The 16640-nt window shown below is 31.9% G+C and overlaps 1 protein-coding gene across 1 annotated transcript; it reads right to left on the bottom strand.

The window, feature by feature from the left end:
- Positions 1-629: 629 nt before the first annotated feature.
- On the bottom strand, positions 630-2091 carry LOC127076774 (metalloendoproteinase 4-MMP). Its single transcript, XM_051018564.1, has one exon. The coding sequence runs from the start codon at positions 1856-1858 to the stop codon at positions 803-805; it is 1056 nt and encodes a 351-aa protein (XP_050874521.1). The 5' UTR covers positions 1859-2091; the 3' UTR covers positions 630-802.
- Between the last annotated feature and the right edge of the window lie 14549 nt (positions 2092-16640).

Raw genomic sequence — 16640 nt, 5'->3', positions numbered from 1 at the left:
ATTGTTTGAGGTTGAAGAAGGAAACTGTACCAATATGGAGCGAGCGTCCAACATCGCACCATAAGTCACTCGAACCTAATGGCCATTTAGGTAGCCCAAATAACTCGTTGTGTTGAGCCATGGCCTATCCGCCCAAAATGGGATTGGGCCGCCTGAACTGGAATACATTGGACTTTCGTGTAAAGAATGTGGGTAATAATTTGTCCAAGCAATAACTGATTTGAGAGATCAATCTATGGGGCAAAAGTGTCTAACTCATGATTCAAGGGTGAACAAGTCCCATCTTTGCCACGTTTTGTGATGAGGGGGTTACGGAAACCACCCTCTGACTCCTTAGCCCATGCCCCAGGTCCAAGAAATTCCTATATATAAATTTGGTCGAAATAGTGCATCGACTAGAGTGAATTCAAAAAGATGAGTGTTGTTTCAATAAAAAGACAAAGCGATGAGTGGTGTTTCGGTTTTGAACCATTTGCAATTTAATTTTGATAATAGTTACGTGATTCGCAATTTGCTTTAAGTTATTTGTTATTTTACGGACCTATAAAGAGTTTAAACATAATTTTAATTTTAATAGAGTTTTTGACTTTTAGTCCATATAAACTAGAGCGACACAAAAAATACATGCATCACCAAATAGTCACCGTAATATTCTAGTGAATGTTACAATTCAATGTATGAGTCTATCTAAATCCTCTCACCCGACCTCAAATCATCCTATATTGAATGATATACTTCAAACCATCAAGATTACACAAAGTGGGGAGCATAATTACAACTAATAGAATATATAATTTAAAAATTATAGAACTAATGAAATTACAATAAAGAAACCAATTATAGATAACTTGAATGTGTCAAGTCCAAACTTTGTACCATGATTTGTGGAAATATCAGATTCCAATGACCACTGAGATCTAAAATTAGGATTAGAACCATAAAGAGATTGCACACCTTTGATATCATCAATATTCAAATCAGCTCTTTTATCTCTTGGCCTTAAACTTGGATACATCACTGCCTCTTTCACACTACTATGTGACAAACCCAACAAATGTCCAATTTCATGTGTTGCAACTGACTCCAAATCAACCGCCACTTCCGATTTCGTTACTCCGAAATCAACCGCCCATGTCTCGGCCGCATCAAGGTGGAGTCTTCCAATCTCCGGCAAGAACGAATGCGCTAACACACCAAGAACACCATCAAATGGCTCATCGTCGCCATGTTCCCCGCTATAAAACCCTATTTTTATGTCTGCGAAACCGTAATCCTTGGATTCGACGAATTTAACCGGAATAACAACACTCCATTTAGAGAATGCTCTTTTGAAAGTTTCTCTTATCTCTTGAAAGCTCAAATTATGTATCATGTAGTCACGTGAGAAGCTATAGGTTAGTGTGATTGGCATGTCATTGTCACGTGACCATCTTGGTTTTCCAGGAAAATAAACAAAATGTGTCGTGTTATGAATATGATTACGATGAGTTTTGATTGTGTCTTGAACACCGCATCTTGGTGTGATCATTTGAGAAAGTGTGGTTGAATCGAGTTTAGCAGTTACTTGGAGTCCAAGATTCCGTTGGTATTGGATGAGAGCTGATTCAAAACTCGCATCAAATTCGTCGCTGAATGGTTTGTTGTTTTTAAGGTAACCAAAACGAGAGAGGTATCTTTTGAACTGTGATATTCCTGTGATGATGTTGCCTTTACCAGCATTGGTGAAGCTTTGAGTGTTGTGGTCTGTGATGAATATTTTGGTGGCTGGTTGTGAAGCAATGTGTGAAGATGATGATGGTGTGAAGAGAAGAGTAGTAGTGAAGAGAAATGTGAAAGTGTAACAGAATGAATGGAACATGATGGTTATAGTTCTTTCTTTGTTTGGAAGAACATAGAAATATAGAAAGAAAAGCTTCCATACAAAGCAATATAACAAAACTTAATCAACTTTATATCAAATCAAAGTGATTGAGAGCATTAATGAACTTTCATTAAAGATATATTTTTAATTAATATGGATTATGAAACAAACTCAAATATGGAAAAGTTAAGCAATCTCTTATTGACAAAGTTATTTGTGTGTGACCTTTCCATACATAGCTTTATGCATGTTTGAAGTAACTTAAAGAACAAAGAAAATTCAGTTGAAGGGAGAGAGTGTGAAATCTTGGTGGTAACTGTTCCAAGATAAAGTGGAAATTCTGGTGTAACAAGAGTGGTGAGTATGCAGTTGTTTTTTCTTGAAGGAGAATTAATATATCCAGTTGTCACATTCCATCATTATAGTGGTTGTTGCTTTTGTTACACTTTCAAACGTATTCTTTACTCAAACATATTTTATAGACTAATACTACTACAAAAGTAGGGAAAATTACACTGGTGTCCCTCGAGGTCTAATCAAATGGCAATTATACTATCTCTAATTTTAAATTATGCATTAACCTCTTTTAAGTTTAGATATATCAACAAAATATTTTACTGATAGTCAAAACACTTTAGGTAAATATCATCTATATCAATGATTTATTGCTCTTGCTAAAAATTAGAAAGGGTATAATGTTGTTTTAATCAATTTTAATAAAAGTTATTGCATAATTTAAAATTAGAAGAGGTGTGAGTGTTATTTCAATAAATTTCAAGGAAAGACAGGTGACTATAATGTTCCCAAATATAGTTATAGGTTTATTTTGACATTAGGATTCAATTATGGTTTATGTAAAATAGAATTAGATACGAAATTGACAGGTTGACTAATAGGTTAACACATCACTAGCCTAGAAAACTAACCTATCCGTTTTATTTGGACTACTAATTAATTGTGGGCAAAGTAAGACAAGATATTTGGATTATGCCATATCTCGGTATTACTAATTTAATAGATAGCTTGATATGTTAAAGGAAATGATCAAATTAACAGTTTTAATGAAGTTTAGTATAGATGATTTTTAATTGGTGAAATTATTTGATATATTAGAGAGAATGATCAAATTATTTGATATTATTTGACATATCAAATGAGTTTAGATTGATGTTAAATTATATATACATGATCTATATGATAATAACTTTTAATTCAACGGTGAATTTTATCGTACAAATATGCGGTAAAGAGTTATCAGAGTAAATTTAAAAGACTTACTCCAAATCTTAACCCTTTATTTTCATTAATTTAACGACTTTAATTGATCATTTAATCTAAATAATTTTGGAAATATTTTTCTATATAAATAATCAATCACGGTAGTTAGATTAATGAAAACTGAAAGTTAAGATTTGGAGTAAATCTTTAAACTTACTCTTGGAGTAAAAATATCTCTCCTCATTTATAAATTGGATCGGTAGACATAAACATAAGAAAATTGTGTGCCCCATCTTCTGATAATTCACCTCCACTTGTATAGTCTTGAAGGTAGATTGGAGTTTTTCTTGTTCTCTTCGCTAAGGTTGGTGGAGTTGTCGCTTCATTTGAAGAGGAATCCTCAGTTTCTAAGTGTTCTTCTTCTGATTCACTAGTGGTATTTTTATCTTCGTGTTCATCTAATTCCTCAAGTGCTTCCTCATAGGCTTCATCCCAATCAAGTACATTACTTTTTGATTTTGCATTTGTCCTCCCCCAATTCTAGCAACCATCTTCCTCAAATATTACATCTCGACTGATTGTTACCTTCATAGTTAAAGGATTTATAATTTTGTATCCTTTTGATTTCTCGTTGTATCAAATGAATACCTGCTTTTGGCTTCTAGCATCAAGTTTGAATCTTCTAGCTTCTGGTACACGAACGTTTCCTACACATCCGAACACTTTAAAATGTTCGAAGCTGGGCTTGAAACCACTTCAACACTCTTCTGACGTCTTGTCTTTTACAGCAGATGTAGGGCTTCTGTTGAACACATGGCAGGCCCATTTTGCGGCTTCTGGCCAAAACATTTTGGGCAGTCTCTTCTCTTCCAATATGCAACATACCATATTCATAATTATGTGATTCTTATGCTCAGCGAATCCGTTTTGTTGAGGTGTATAAGTTGTTGTCAATTGTCGCTCGATTCCTTGAACTTTACATAAGTTTGAAAATTCATTTGAATTGAATTCTCCTCCTCTATCTATTCTTAAACAACACAAAGCCAAACTAGTTTCCTTCTTTTCCATGGTTTTAAATTCTTTGAAAATAGTGAAGGCTTCACTTTTCTCATTTAGAAAGTAAACCCAAAGTTTTCGATTGAAATCATCAATGAATGTCAGTATGTATCTTTTGTTTCCATGTGATTCAGGAGAGATTGGGCCGCATGTATTCGAGTGAATAAGTTGCAGTTGTTGTTTGGATTTCCAGATGCTTTTCTTGGGAATAACTTCTCGATGTTGTTTTCCGACCATGCAGCTTGTATAGATTTTTGATGAAGCATTCAATTTTGGAAGCCCTCGAACCAATTTATTGTTATACAACAACGCCAAATTCTTATAGCTCAAATGACCAAACCTTTTATGTCATATTTCACCAAGGTTATCAATATATACTTTGAAGCATATAGACGTTGATATAAGAATGTTTGTTGTCCCAAGGAACATTCTGTTGGTGGTCATCATGCTTTCCATTATGCAGCCTCTATTCGGATGATATAGCTTACAAACTCCATGCTTAATTACAATTGTGATGTCTCGATCTTGGAGCTGCCCAATAATTAGGAAAATGTTGCATAGTTCAGGAATAAAAAATATGTCGCTTACAGTTTGAGTGCTTCATCTGAACTCCAATTTGATGTTTCCCTTTCCCGTTATTTCTAGCTTTGAGTTATTTCCAAGCTTGACTGAGTGCCTGAAGCTTTCATCAAGTTGTACGAACCATTCCTTGTTTCCGAACATATGATTTGAACATCCGGAATCAAGAAACCATACTCCCTCTTTCTTATTTTGATGAGAATATTCTTGTGCCACCAGCAACATCTCTTCGTCTTTGTTAAACTCATCATAGTTCACTTTTTTCTCCCATGTTGGACACTCGTACTGATAGTGTCCCAAATTATGACACTTGTAGCATTCACAGTAGCCCTACTTGTAAATAGTCTGCCTCTACCTCTTCCTCGGTCTCTCATTATGCCTCTGCCTCTTTCGTAACGCTCCTCGTGTGTCACCTTAAATGTTTGCTCCTCCTCATTTGAACCCTTCATTCTTTGCTTATGGATAAGGAGACTGCTTTGGAGTTCATCAACTGTTAGAGTTTCCACATTGTTAGACTCCTTAATGGAGCACACAACGCAGTTGAATTTTGTCACAAGAGACCTCCAAATTTTTGACGTAATATCATTTTCTTTCACAGTCTCTCAACAAGCTTTCATCCGCTTTTCTATGGAAAGAGCTCGTCCAAAGTATGCATTGACAAATTCTCCCTCTTTCATCTTCAGTACCTCGAACTCAGTCTTCAAACTTTGAAGCTGGGCTCTCTTCACTCTAGTTGAACCTTTGAACTTTTACTTCATCGAGTCCCATATCTGCTTTGAGGTGTCATCATTTAGTATTATCTCCAGAATTTCTCATTCAATGGCTTGATAGAGATGATTTTTCACCTTTATGTCCTTCAACTTCTGTTCTACAATTGTTTTTGTCTCCTCATCAGTGGGCTCTCAGTTTTATTAACAATAGCTATTCCATCCTCGACCAAGTTCCACATCTCTTTAGAGCTGAGGAAGTTCTCCATCAGTTTTGCCCAATGCTCATAAAAGCCATCAAATTTGGGAATAACTGGTTGCACAAATTTGTTGTTATTGCTGCTATCTGTCATTCTCACGAATTTCTTTAAATTCTCTATCTTTCTCTGATCAGACCTCTTTGATGAGGCTCTGATACCAATTGTTGAACAAGGTAAGAATACAATGAACTCAAACTTTATTGATATTGCAAACTTTACTCGATAATTAAAACAGAAAATTGAGGTTGTATAAGTAGCCTTACATGAAACTGCCTAAAACTAAAACTCATAATTTTCAACCTTCTATGCTAAAGAATAGAACTTACTTAAACTACTCCTTTTGACTAGGAATTTATTAACGGACTAAAATTCAAATATTAATATTTCAACACCTAGAACATCATACCACCAACCTGCCATAACGATAGCAATGATTTACTACTTACTAATATAAGGTTTCCAATAATCTAAACTCTCTTTTATTATTGATTAATATGGTATTAGAGATAAAATTTAGAAGAATATCAAAATTATTATATGGAAAATGAAGAGACCATAAGGATATTATTTGGTTTTCCTTCACTAAATCTCTAGTGATCATCCGTTATTCATTTATGTTCATACAACTTTTAGGGTTAGTACAACTTTTGAAGCATGACATATCACAACCAAAATCATTTATGTCCTGCACAATGAATCATCTTGAAATGCAAGAATAGAGAGACAAAGCTCGACCAACAATCCAACACTAATGAAAATAGAAGAAAGAGAACAAATACATAATATAGAGAAACGAAATACGAAAACACAATACGGTGAGACAGAGTACGTCGGCAGAGTAAAATAGAGTTCGACAACAAGCCGGATATTAGATGGAGAGGAACGAAGAATCTAACATTAACAAGGAAGAGGTTGGGGAGCTTTTAAGATTATGTTTTTAAGAGAGAAATTGAGATTTTGGGGGTTTTGTTTTTTAATCTCTATTCTTGTTTTGAGAGAGACACAAAGGTTTTAGGCTTAACAATGAAAAAAGATGGGTAAAAGTTGGCCGATTGGTGAATTTTTTATGGAATAATAAAGGTTAATAATTGAAGACGGAAGAAGAAAGGCTTAAGAAGAGTTTGGTTTTTATTATAAAAAGGTTTCATGATAGAGAAGACATTTTGGTGGAGCTCTTAACCTAAAGAAAAGGGTTTCAAAGAAAAGAATATACAATAATTTTATCTTAAATTATTTATTTTTTGATTTGGGGTAAATGAAAAATAAAAACCAAAATGAAGGAGGGAAATATCCCGTGTGCTGATTCAGACTTTTACATCATATACCTATGCTTAATTATACCTATACCAACGACTTGAAAATTTGTTATTAAAAGATGTGGTTGATATATATCAATTTTCTTAAGGTGCATCAATAGCAAATGAGTTTTGTCTTACGATGTGTTGATATTTCTTCTACTCCAATATAAAATTTCAATATTTAATAGAATTTTTAATAGTAAATGATACTATTGGAAAAAGAATTTTTGATGCAATTACAAATGAGATAAATATTATTCGGTTTGATATTAATAATCTAAGAGGACAAGATTATGATAATGGGTCTAATATAAAAAGAAAATATCAAGGAATGCAAAAATATATTTTTAGACATTAATCCTAGATCATTTTATAGTGCATGTGGTTGTCTTAGTTTAAATTTATTACTTTGTGTGCTGGTTAATTATTGTCCTAAAGCTGCGTATTTTTTTTTGGAGTGATGCAATGTATATATACACTATTTTCTTCTTCTACTAAAAGATGGAAAATTTTACAAGATCATATCTCTAGACTAACACTTAAATCACTGCCACAAACACGTTGGAAAAGTCATATTGAAAGTGTGAAAGCTTTGAGATTTTAAAATTTACAAATAAGAGTTGCTTTATTGAAATAATGTGAAATTACCGATGAACCTAAAATAAAAAGCGAAGATGAATGTTTAGCAACTTATAAGCTTGAAACTTTTGAATTTTTATTAGGCATAATTATTTGGTATGATATATTATTTGCAGTAACCTCTATTAGTAAAAACATGTAATCAAAAGATATGGGTATTGATGTTGCTATAGAACAATTGAAAGGGTTTTTCTTTTAAAAAAAATGGATTTGAAAATGTTATGATTTCTGCCATAGAAATTGCTTTTGAAATGGATATAGAACTAAAATTTAGTGAAAACGTATTCTTCGTAGAAAGAAAGAATTTGATGAGATTATTAACAATAAATCTATAAAATCTCCTAAAGAATCATTTAAAATTGACTACTTTTTATATATAATAGATCAAGCCATCACTTCATTTAAAAGTAGAGTTGAACAATTTAAAATATATAATAATATTTTCTATTTTCTATTTAGTATTGAGATTTTAAAATTCATTGAAGTTGAAAATTTAAAAGATAATTGTTTTAACCTTGAAGGATCATTAAAATATAATGACAAAACTGATATTGATGGATTAAATTTATTTATATAACTACAAATATAAAATAAATAATAAAAGTAGAAAATGATACAACAATTGACATACTTAATAATCATATAAAGAGACTTGATTCTTTTCCAAATGCATATATTACTTATTGAATAATGTTAATCATTCTTATAACAGTTGCATCTAGCCCGGGAATTTTTTTTAAAATTAAAATTAGTAAAATCTTATTTAATATCATACAATTTAAAATATAAAATAATATTTTTTATTTTCTATTTAGTATTGAGATTTTAAAATTCATTGAAGTTGAAAATTTAAAAGATAATTGTTTTAACCTTAAAGGATCAATAAAATATAATGACAAAATTGATATCGATGGATTAGATTTATTTATAGAACTACAAATATAAAAGAAATAATAAAAGTAGAAAATGATACAACAATTGATATACTTAATAATTATATAAAGAGACTTAATTCTTTTCCAAATCCATATATTACTTATTGAATAATGTTAATCATTCTTATAACAGTTGCATCTAGCCAGAGTAACTTTTTAAAATTAAAGTTAATAAAATCTTATTTAATAAAATTAATGTTAATCTCTCTCTCTCTCTATATATATATATATAGTGGCGGAGCCAGATAAAAAAATTTGGGATGGCCGCTAACGTAAAATAAAGATTATAAATAAAATGTAAATAGTATTTTAAATAAAACATTAAAGTTAAAATAAATACAAAGTTAATTACTAAAAATTTAAATTACATGACTTAAAACTACCTTAAAGTAATGTTTTACGCGTTCCGAGTGACTTGAAATCGTCAACAATTGACTTCGAACTAATGCTTGCACTAATCTCCCTTTTAATATATAATGTCATGCTATCTCCAAGAAACCCATCATCCATCTTGTTTCTCAACTTAGTCTTAATAATTTTCATTGCTGAAAAAGACCTCTCAGTTGTGGCCGTAGAAACAGGAAGAGTCATGATAAGACGAAGTAGTCTATCAATCAAGAAGTAAGTTTCAGCCTGTCCAGATGCAACCAAATATGAACATAGTTCTTGAATAGTTGATAAATTATTCAAGTTTGATGCTTGACGAGCAACAAATAGAAAATGTTGGAGTTGAAATTGCAAATTATTCTTCTCTTGATCACTAAAATCCATAGGATAATATTTTTCAACTAAAGAACAAATAGTATCAATGCTAAAAGCTTTATATCCATCCTTAGGAGATAAAGAACAATAAAGAGTTAACAAATTCATTGCCTGCTCACTGAATCTGCTATTCAACTCTTGTAACTGTTTGTCAATGGTAGTGAAAAAGATTTCAACTTTAAAGTAATGTTGAATTGTGACTTGATTCTCTTCAAGACGGGAGCGTCCAAATCTTGTTGTTGAATGAACATCATTAAGATCAGGAATCTCAATACCATGCTTTTCACAAAAAGATACCACTTTAGTAAACAATATATCCTAACCATTTTCTCTCAAACCTTGAATAAGATGTTTTGTTGAACGAACCAAGTTCATAGCATTAACTACATCTTGATTTTTTTTTGTAAGGCTTGACAAAGCATATCTGTTATTCCCATGATTTCTTTCATCAAGTGCAAAATAAATATAAAATCAAATTCCTTCAAGTAATTGTAATAACTATCTGCATCCCCACGTGTAGCATAACTCCCTCTATCTTTTGCAATTTTTTTTAAAACTAAACAAGTTGCTTCATACATGTTTATCAAGCTAGAAATTGAATCGTAATGTGATCCCCAACGAGTATCTCCAACTCGTTTCAATGTACCAACTTGATTTGCACCTTTACTAGTTACAATCTCATCAATCTCTAACAAATAAGCAATTTCTTCTAATTGGGTAGCTTGTAACTCATCATGACGCTTTGTAGAAGAACAAACAACATTCACAACAAAGATCAACTTCTCAAAAAATTTATGAACAAGTTTGACTTCTCTTGATGATGTAACTAATGCAAGTTTCAATCGATGAGCAAAACAATGAACATAGTATGCATAAGGACAATCCTTCATAAAGAGGGCTTATAAACCATTCCATTCTCCTCTCATATTGCTAGCACCATCATACCCTTGGCCACAAATGTTAGAAACATCAAGGTTATGTCGAGAAAGTATATCACATATTGCTTCCTTAAGAGTTAAAGATGTGGTGTCTTTAACATGTGCCACATCAAAAAATCTCTCTTGTATTAAACCAACTTTATCAACAAATCTTAATACAAGAGCCATTTGTTCCTTTTTTGACTCATCACGAGCTTCAATAACAACGATACAAAATTTGAAATCACCAATTTCCTCACGAATACTCTTTTTCACCCTACTAGAAAGAATTTGTAAGAGCTCTTTTTGAATTTGATGTGAAGTATACTTGCAATTTTGTGGAGCATTTTCCAACACAACTTTTGCAACTTCATCATTGTAGGATCCTAAAAGTTTCAATAACTCAAGAAAGTTACCTTGATTTCTTGATTTGCTACTTTCTTCGTGACCCCTAAAAGCACAAGCTTGTAGTGTTAACCAACGAACAATGTCAATTGAAGTCTTGAGTCGTAACCGATTATTCATTCTTTGACTTGAACTTTGCACTTGAATAACATTTCTAATATGACCATCTTGATTCAACAAGTCTTGACAAGCTTTTATTGCATTGTTGTGTGGTGAGAAAGGATCCTTCCCTATGTGTTTAAGAAAGGAACAATGTTTTCCATTCCTAACTTTCTTCCAATATCTAAAACCCATAGAAATAAAGACAAGTGATCCGGGACGTCCACTTAGTTTTTTGCTAAAAAGGTAACATGGTAAGCAATATGCGGCATCTTCAGATGGTGAATATTCCAACCATGATGGAAATATGCTAAACCAAGTATGTTGAAACCTTCTCGGACGATCCTCGTTACCGGACAAAAGATAATTTTCTAAATGAATTTTATTTGGTGGATATTGCCAAATCGGAGGACGCTTTCCAGGATCGCGTTCCAAAGAGTTTTCAAAACCATGATGCTCTTCAATTGTTGGATTCTCAAGAACTGTTTCAGATTCGGATGTCGGGATTATAATTTTTTCATCTCTCTTTTCTCTTTCAATTTCACATACTTTCCTTTTGAAAAAAGAATCAATTTTCCTATTATTCATCTTTACTCTTCCTATAATATCATATCAGATCCAAAAATCAATTTGGAGAACATACAAATTAAAAGAGAAAAAAATTAATAAATTTAATTAATCAACTTTAATCCGTTTTCAAATACCGGTAACTTCACTACTAGAAATTAGCAGCAACAATGATTAAATAAACCTTATTACAGTGTATAACTATATTTGTAAATTACAGTGTTATGAATTGGCTTAATAAACCTCATATAGATTATTTTAACACATCAAGAAAGAAGAACACTAAAAATCTCAAAAACACAAATCAAGCAATCACTTTAATTTGTTACTTTTTATAAAAGAAGAATGAATAAATCTTTTTACCTGTTAGATGCCGATCACTTTAATCTGTTCCGATTCCGATGCCGGTAGCAAACCGATATGAGAAAGAAAGGAAAGGTAAGAGCTTTTTACCTTATCTGTATTTTAACCTAACTTTGAATGAAAAAGAAAAAAGAAAAAATAATTTTAATTTAAAATAAGGATGTTTTAGTAATTTAATATATATGAATTAAAAAAAAAATTGAGGGGTGGCCGTGGCCTTCCCACGTCCCCCCTCAGTTCCGCTAATATATATATATATATATATATATATATATATATATATATATATATATATATATATATATATATATATATATATATATATATATATATATATATATATATATATATATATATATATATATATATATATATATATATATATATATATATATATATATATATATATATATATATATACGGATTAATTACTATGAACTGTCAGTTTAAAAAGATTTACATTGTCGATTCATCACCATCACTCGTTTGCATTACTTTATAGGTTTTTAAAATGAAAGTCAAACTTATTTCAATATCCAATGAATAAGATTAACTGACGGTGTAAAATCCTTTTCAATTAAATCTCTCTCTCTCTCTCTCTCTCTCTCTCTCTCTATATATATATATATATATATATATATATATATATATATATATATATATATATATATATATATATATATATATATATATATATATATATTTGTTCTAATATTAAAGTTTGTTAAATAAAGTATATTTGTTTTATATTTTCATTCCATTATCAATCAAATTTAATATTTTTGTTATAGGTTGGCGAGAAGGTTAAGTAATTACACTCAAGAGAGCTAAATGATCTATCGCATCACATGTTGCAAGCCAACATTAACGTATAAGGCACTAACAGACTCCTGGATAATGTTTAGGATATGGTTCGACAACATAATTCACAATCAGTAGAGAAAAGGTTACTCCGCCTCAAAAAAATATTGCACCATGCAAATTCTTGGAGCAACATGGTGCAGGAGGCCTAATCCCGAAGGAGTTATACCGTTATCCCCGAACCAGTTGCATCTTGTAAAGATGCAGCTCTAAGATCTCCAAGCCATCAAAGAAGCCAAAGATGCAAATTCCTTATTCTGATCCTGAAGAAGGTAGATGCAATCACACTTCCTCTGAGGTTCACCATTCTCAAAAGGAGAAGGAACAAGTGGAGAAGCCTTCAGTTAAAGACCGAAAGACGCATCATGTTTCGATATGCTCGTATTCTGAACAGTTGGATACCGAATATGCTGGAGAAGCCTATAAAGCTTAACAACTATGGCGGAAAGAGAGATCCAGGTGAGCATGTGTAATATATTAACAATCGTCTGGACTACTATCACAATGATGATGTGGCAAAGTGAAAGCTTTATGCACTTACTCTAACCAAATCAACTATGACCTGGTTCAAATATCTTCTTTACGGGAGCATCGATTCATGGAGCGACTTATATGAAAATTTCACTGCTGACTTCACTGCTCAGAGATGCAATCTACAATAATAGCTACACTCATTAGGAATCACTCATGGCAAGAAGAAGAGTTTGTGAGCGTATATCGACCACTTTAAGAAATTAGACGTGGAAGTGGGAGGCTCTGATGAGAGCTTGAAAAGTTGGATTTATTAAAAGGTCTTGAAGTTGGATAGCTCCTTCAGAGAAAAGCTACAACGTAGGGAGGCATACAATTTAAAAGAGCTACTGAATAGGGATAAACCCTTCATTAATTATTAAGAGAAGCTAATTTCCCAAGGAGATAACTAAACACTAACACACTTAGGATACAACCCCTCATTAGGGAATGATTACAACCAGAGTGGAGTGGAAGACTACCACATTACTTATGGCCGATTTGACAAGTACACGCCCCTAACACCTCCAGGGAGAAAATATATAAAGAATGCACTAGCACCGAGTTCCAAAAATCCAGGATTAAAAACCCTTTCCTGTTAAGGAGTCTTCTCTAACCGATAAATAAAAGTATTATTGTTTCCATAAGAGTCACTACCACACCACCAACGACTGCATCCAACTGAAGGATGTGATCAAGAGTTTGATTAAGATGTGCCATCTTTCTGAATACACCAAAGATGACAAGAGAGACCGAGACGATTCCCAAAGAGTAAGCCCATGTCCAAGATAGTTAATGATGTGAACGGGGGTAAAGAGAAAAACAATGAGGAAGAAGAGGCACATAGGAGGAAGCGCCAACACATCGCGACCATCACGGGAGGTTCCCTACGGAAAAAAATCTCTGTTCAAGGGGACAATGAAGAAAAAAATCGTATAGCTAATAACTCTTAACAAGAAAGGCAGAAACACCTAGATTAAGGGTCCGAAAAGACTTATGCTAGGTTTTTGGGATAGTGAAAAATTAGGGGATTCCCGAATGATATCTTTCCAACCTAATTAAGTTAATAGTCTTATGCAAAGCTAAATTATAACATTGTAATGTATCACGATATTTTCATTTAAATAAATGAGAATATCCTTCTGAAATATCTCTTTTCTTTGTGAGTGTGAAAGGTAATTATGAGTTTGACGTATGGCTGAGGAAATCAAAGCCCCACCACAAAGATTGAGGGGTATTGCCATAAGCGCCACATGCATATGACTAAAGCAATAAAAACCCCGCAATTCAAAGAACACATAGAAATGTGGCAAAACCACTGAATTGGCAACAATCAGTCCACCCCCTCTTGGTAGCTAGCCACTCTAAAGGTCGCGGTAGGTCTGCCACACATCAATCTCGGACCAGGTTTACACCTGGGTGTGGGAAGGGGGTACCGACCCTTAGTCAGGCACGACCTTAGAGACGTCCAATAAACTTCGAGTGAAAACTTTGTAAAGTTAAAGCAAAGCTTGAAGCAACAAACTCGGAATCTAACATGCCACCTTACTTAAGTAATAGTGATATTTGAATATCAAATTCATATATACTGGTTCTTCATATTAGGGCGTTACATTACATAATCAAACCAAGTATGAACGTTAAAAAAAGGATGAGAATGATATGGCTTATCTAGTTTACGTTCGCAGAGTTGTGGTCAGTAATTCTTACAAACCTAGATTCGATATATGAGATTATTAAGGCCTAATCTGAAAGAAACTTAGTTGCTCATGTTAAAGAAATTCATAGCAATAAATTTGCATAATGCATGAAGGTGAGAAAAATAAAAAACAAGCGAGTGGGGGGGGGGGGGGGGGGGGGGGATTGTGTATGCCTAAAAAATCTCTTTTCACTTATGATTCTGGAACATCAGATTATGAACCATGTTTAGAGTCTGATACCACAGAGAGTGTTAGCAGTGAAAAGTTTACTTCCTTTTCTTCAACTATGTTTTAGCATCTAAGGTATCAACCTCAGATTCTGATATGTAAGAGACTGAATCAGATCATAGTCTGAATTCGGAGTGTGGTAGTACAGCGAAATATAAATTCAGAAGTAAATAAATTGACACACAATATATTCTGGTTCCTCTCAAATCGAGAGTAGTCCAGTCTCCTTACAACACAAGAGCTTTTAACTATAATCAGACTGATTACAATTGCTTAAGTCAGTACCTCAAGACTTCCTACTCAATCACACTAGATCGGGACTTCCTGCTCTGTTCTCAAACATGAGACTTCAATTGCTCAATCACCTTGATCGAGACTTCTTGCTCTACCTGCAAGCATGACACTTCAATGGCTCAAGCACCCTGATTGAGACTTCAATAGCACTGCACAATAAAAAATAATTCAATAAAAATAAATCTTTTTTTAATTTTTTTGTATAAGTTAATAAAAAATAAAATAATATAAAAAATAAAATAAAAAATAAATCCAAATATAATTTAATTGCCTTGGTGAAATTAATCAACAATTTCGGATATCGGTCCTACACACTTGATGATTAATTTAGAAAATATACTAAATCATCATCATATAATAAATTAAAAGTTTTTTATTGATACGTATTGTTAAATTTCAACTAAATAATACGGATTTACTAAAATATTCAATTGGGGGGATTTTTTTATAGGGGTTTTGTTTGCAAAATTTGGAATGAAAAGAGTAAATTTGACAAATATTAAAAACGATGAGGTCTTTTTGAATCTTTTATTTCTCAGTTCATACCTTCACTTTTAATTGCAATCCCCTAATATTTTAGGTGAGATCATAATCAAAAGAGACTTTCTTGAACATTAATTTTTATTATCGTAATCAATTATTTAATTTGTTTAAAGTAATTATTTGATAAACAATTAAACTAGATTGAATTTCAAAATTTGTGGTTAATAATCATTTACTACTTTGGGACAACATAGAAAAGACTTTAAATACAAATTTAACAGAATAATATTAGGATTTAGTTTTATTCAAATAATTCAAAACATAGTCATCTAAAAATCTAATCTATAAAAAATTAATTACTCATAATATAAATAATTATAGCTAACGAATTTAAAAAGTTATACAGAATTACAGATGAGCTATGAGCTTCAATAGTGTAGAAAGAATCCAAAAAGATCTCTTTTAACTTTACATTATTTCTAAAACTATACCTCACCATGCCACAGTTCTATTCAATTGCACCGATTTGAATAATAACATGTCTATTTTGAAGTTTGATATAACTATATAATTTGCAGGCATTTTGAATGAACACAGTGATGCATAATTATAGCTTCAGTGTGTAATTTATTGTAATTTTGAATTATGCAACCATATTATTTATCATAAGTTAGATATTAAATTCAGTGTGTAATTATTCATCATAATATAGATACTAGATTCAGAATAATATTACAGTGACATAATTACAATAAAAAATGAGCACTTATAATATAGTGCAACTTACACTAACAGTAGCATTTTGGTTTTTGTTGTTAATGATTTTTTAGACATATTGAAAAAAATAGTAAATATAAAATAGTGCAACTTATTTTATTATATTTTTTAAAGAAAAAAA

Source organism: Lathyrus oleraceus, chromosome 4 (genome assembly GCF_024323335.1).
Source record: "Lathyrus oleraceus cultivar Zhongwan6 chromosome 4, CAAS_Psat_ZW6_1.0, whole genome shotgun sequence".
NCBI classification, from domain to species: domain Eukaryota; kingdom Viridiplantae; phylum Streptophyta; class Magnoliopsida; order Fabales; family Fabaceae; genus Lathyrus; species Lathyrus oleraceus.
Note: the sequence above shows the minus strand (reverse complement) of the source record. Positions and strands in the feature narration are given on the sequence as shown.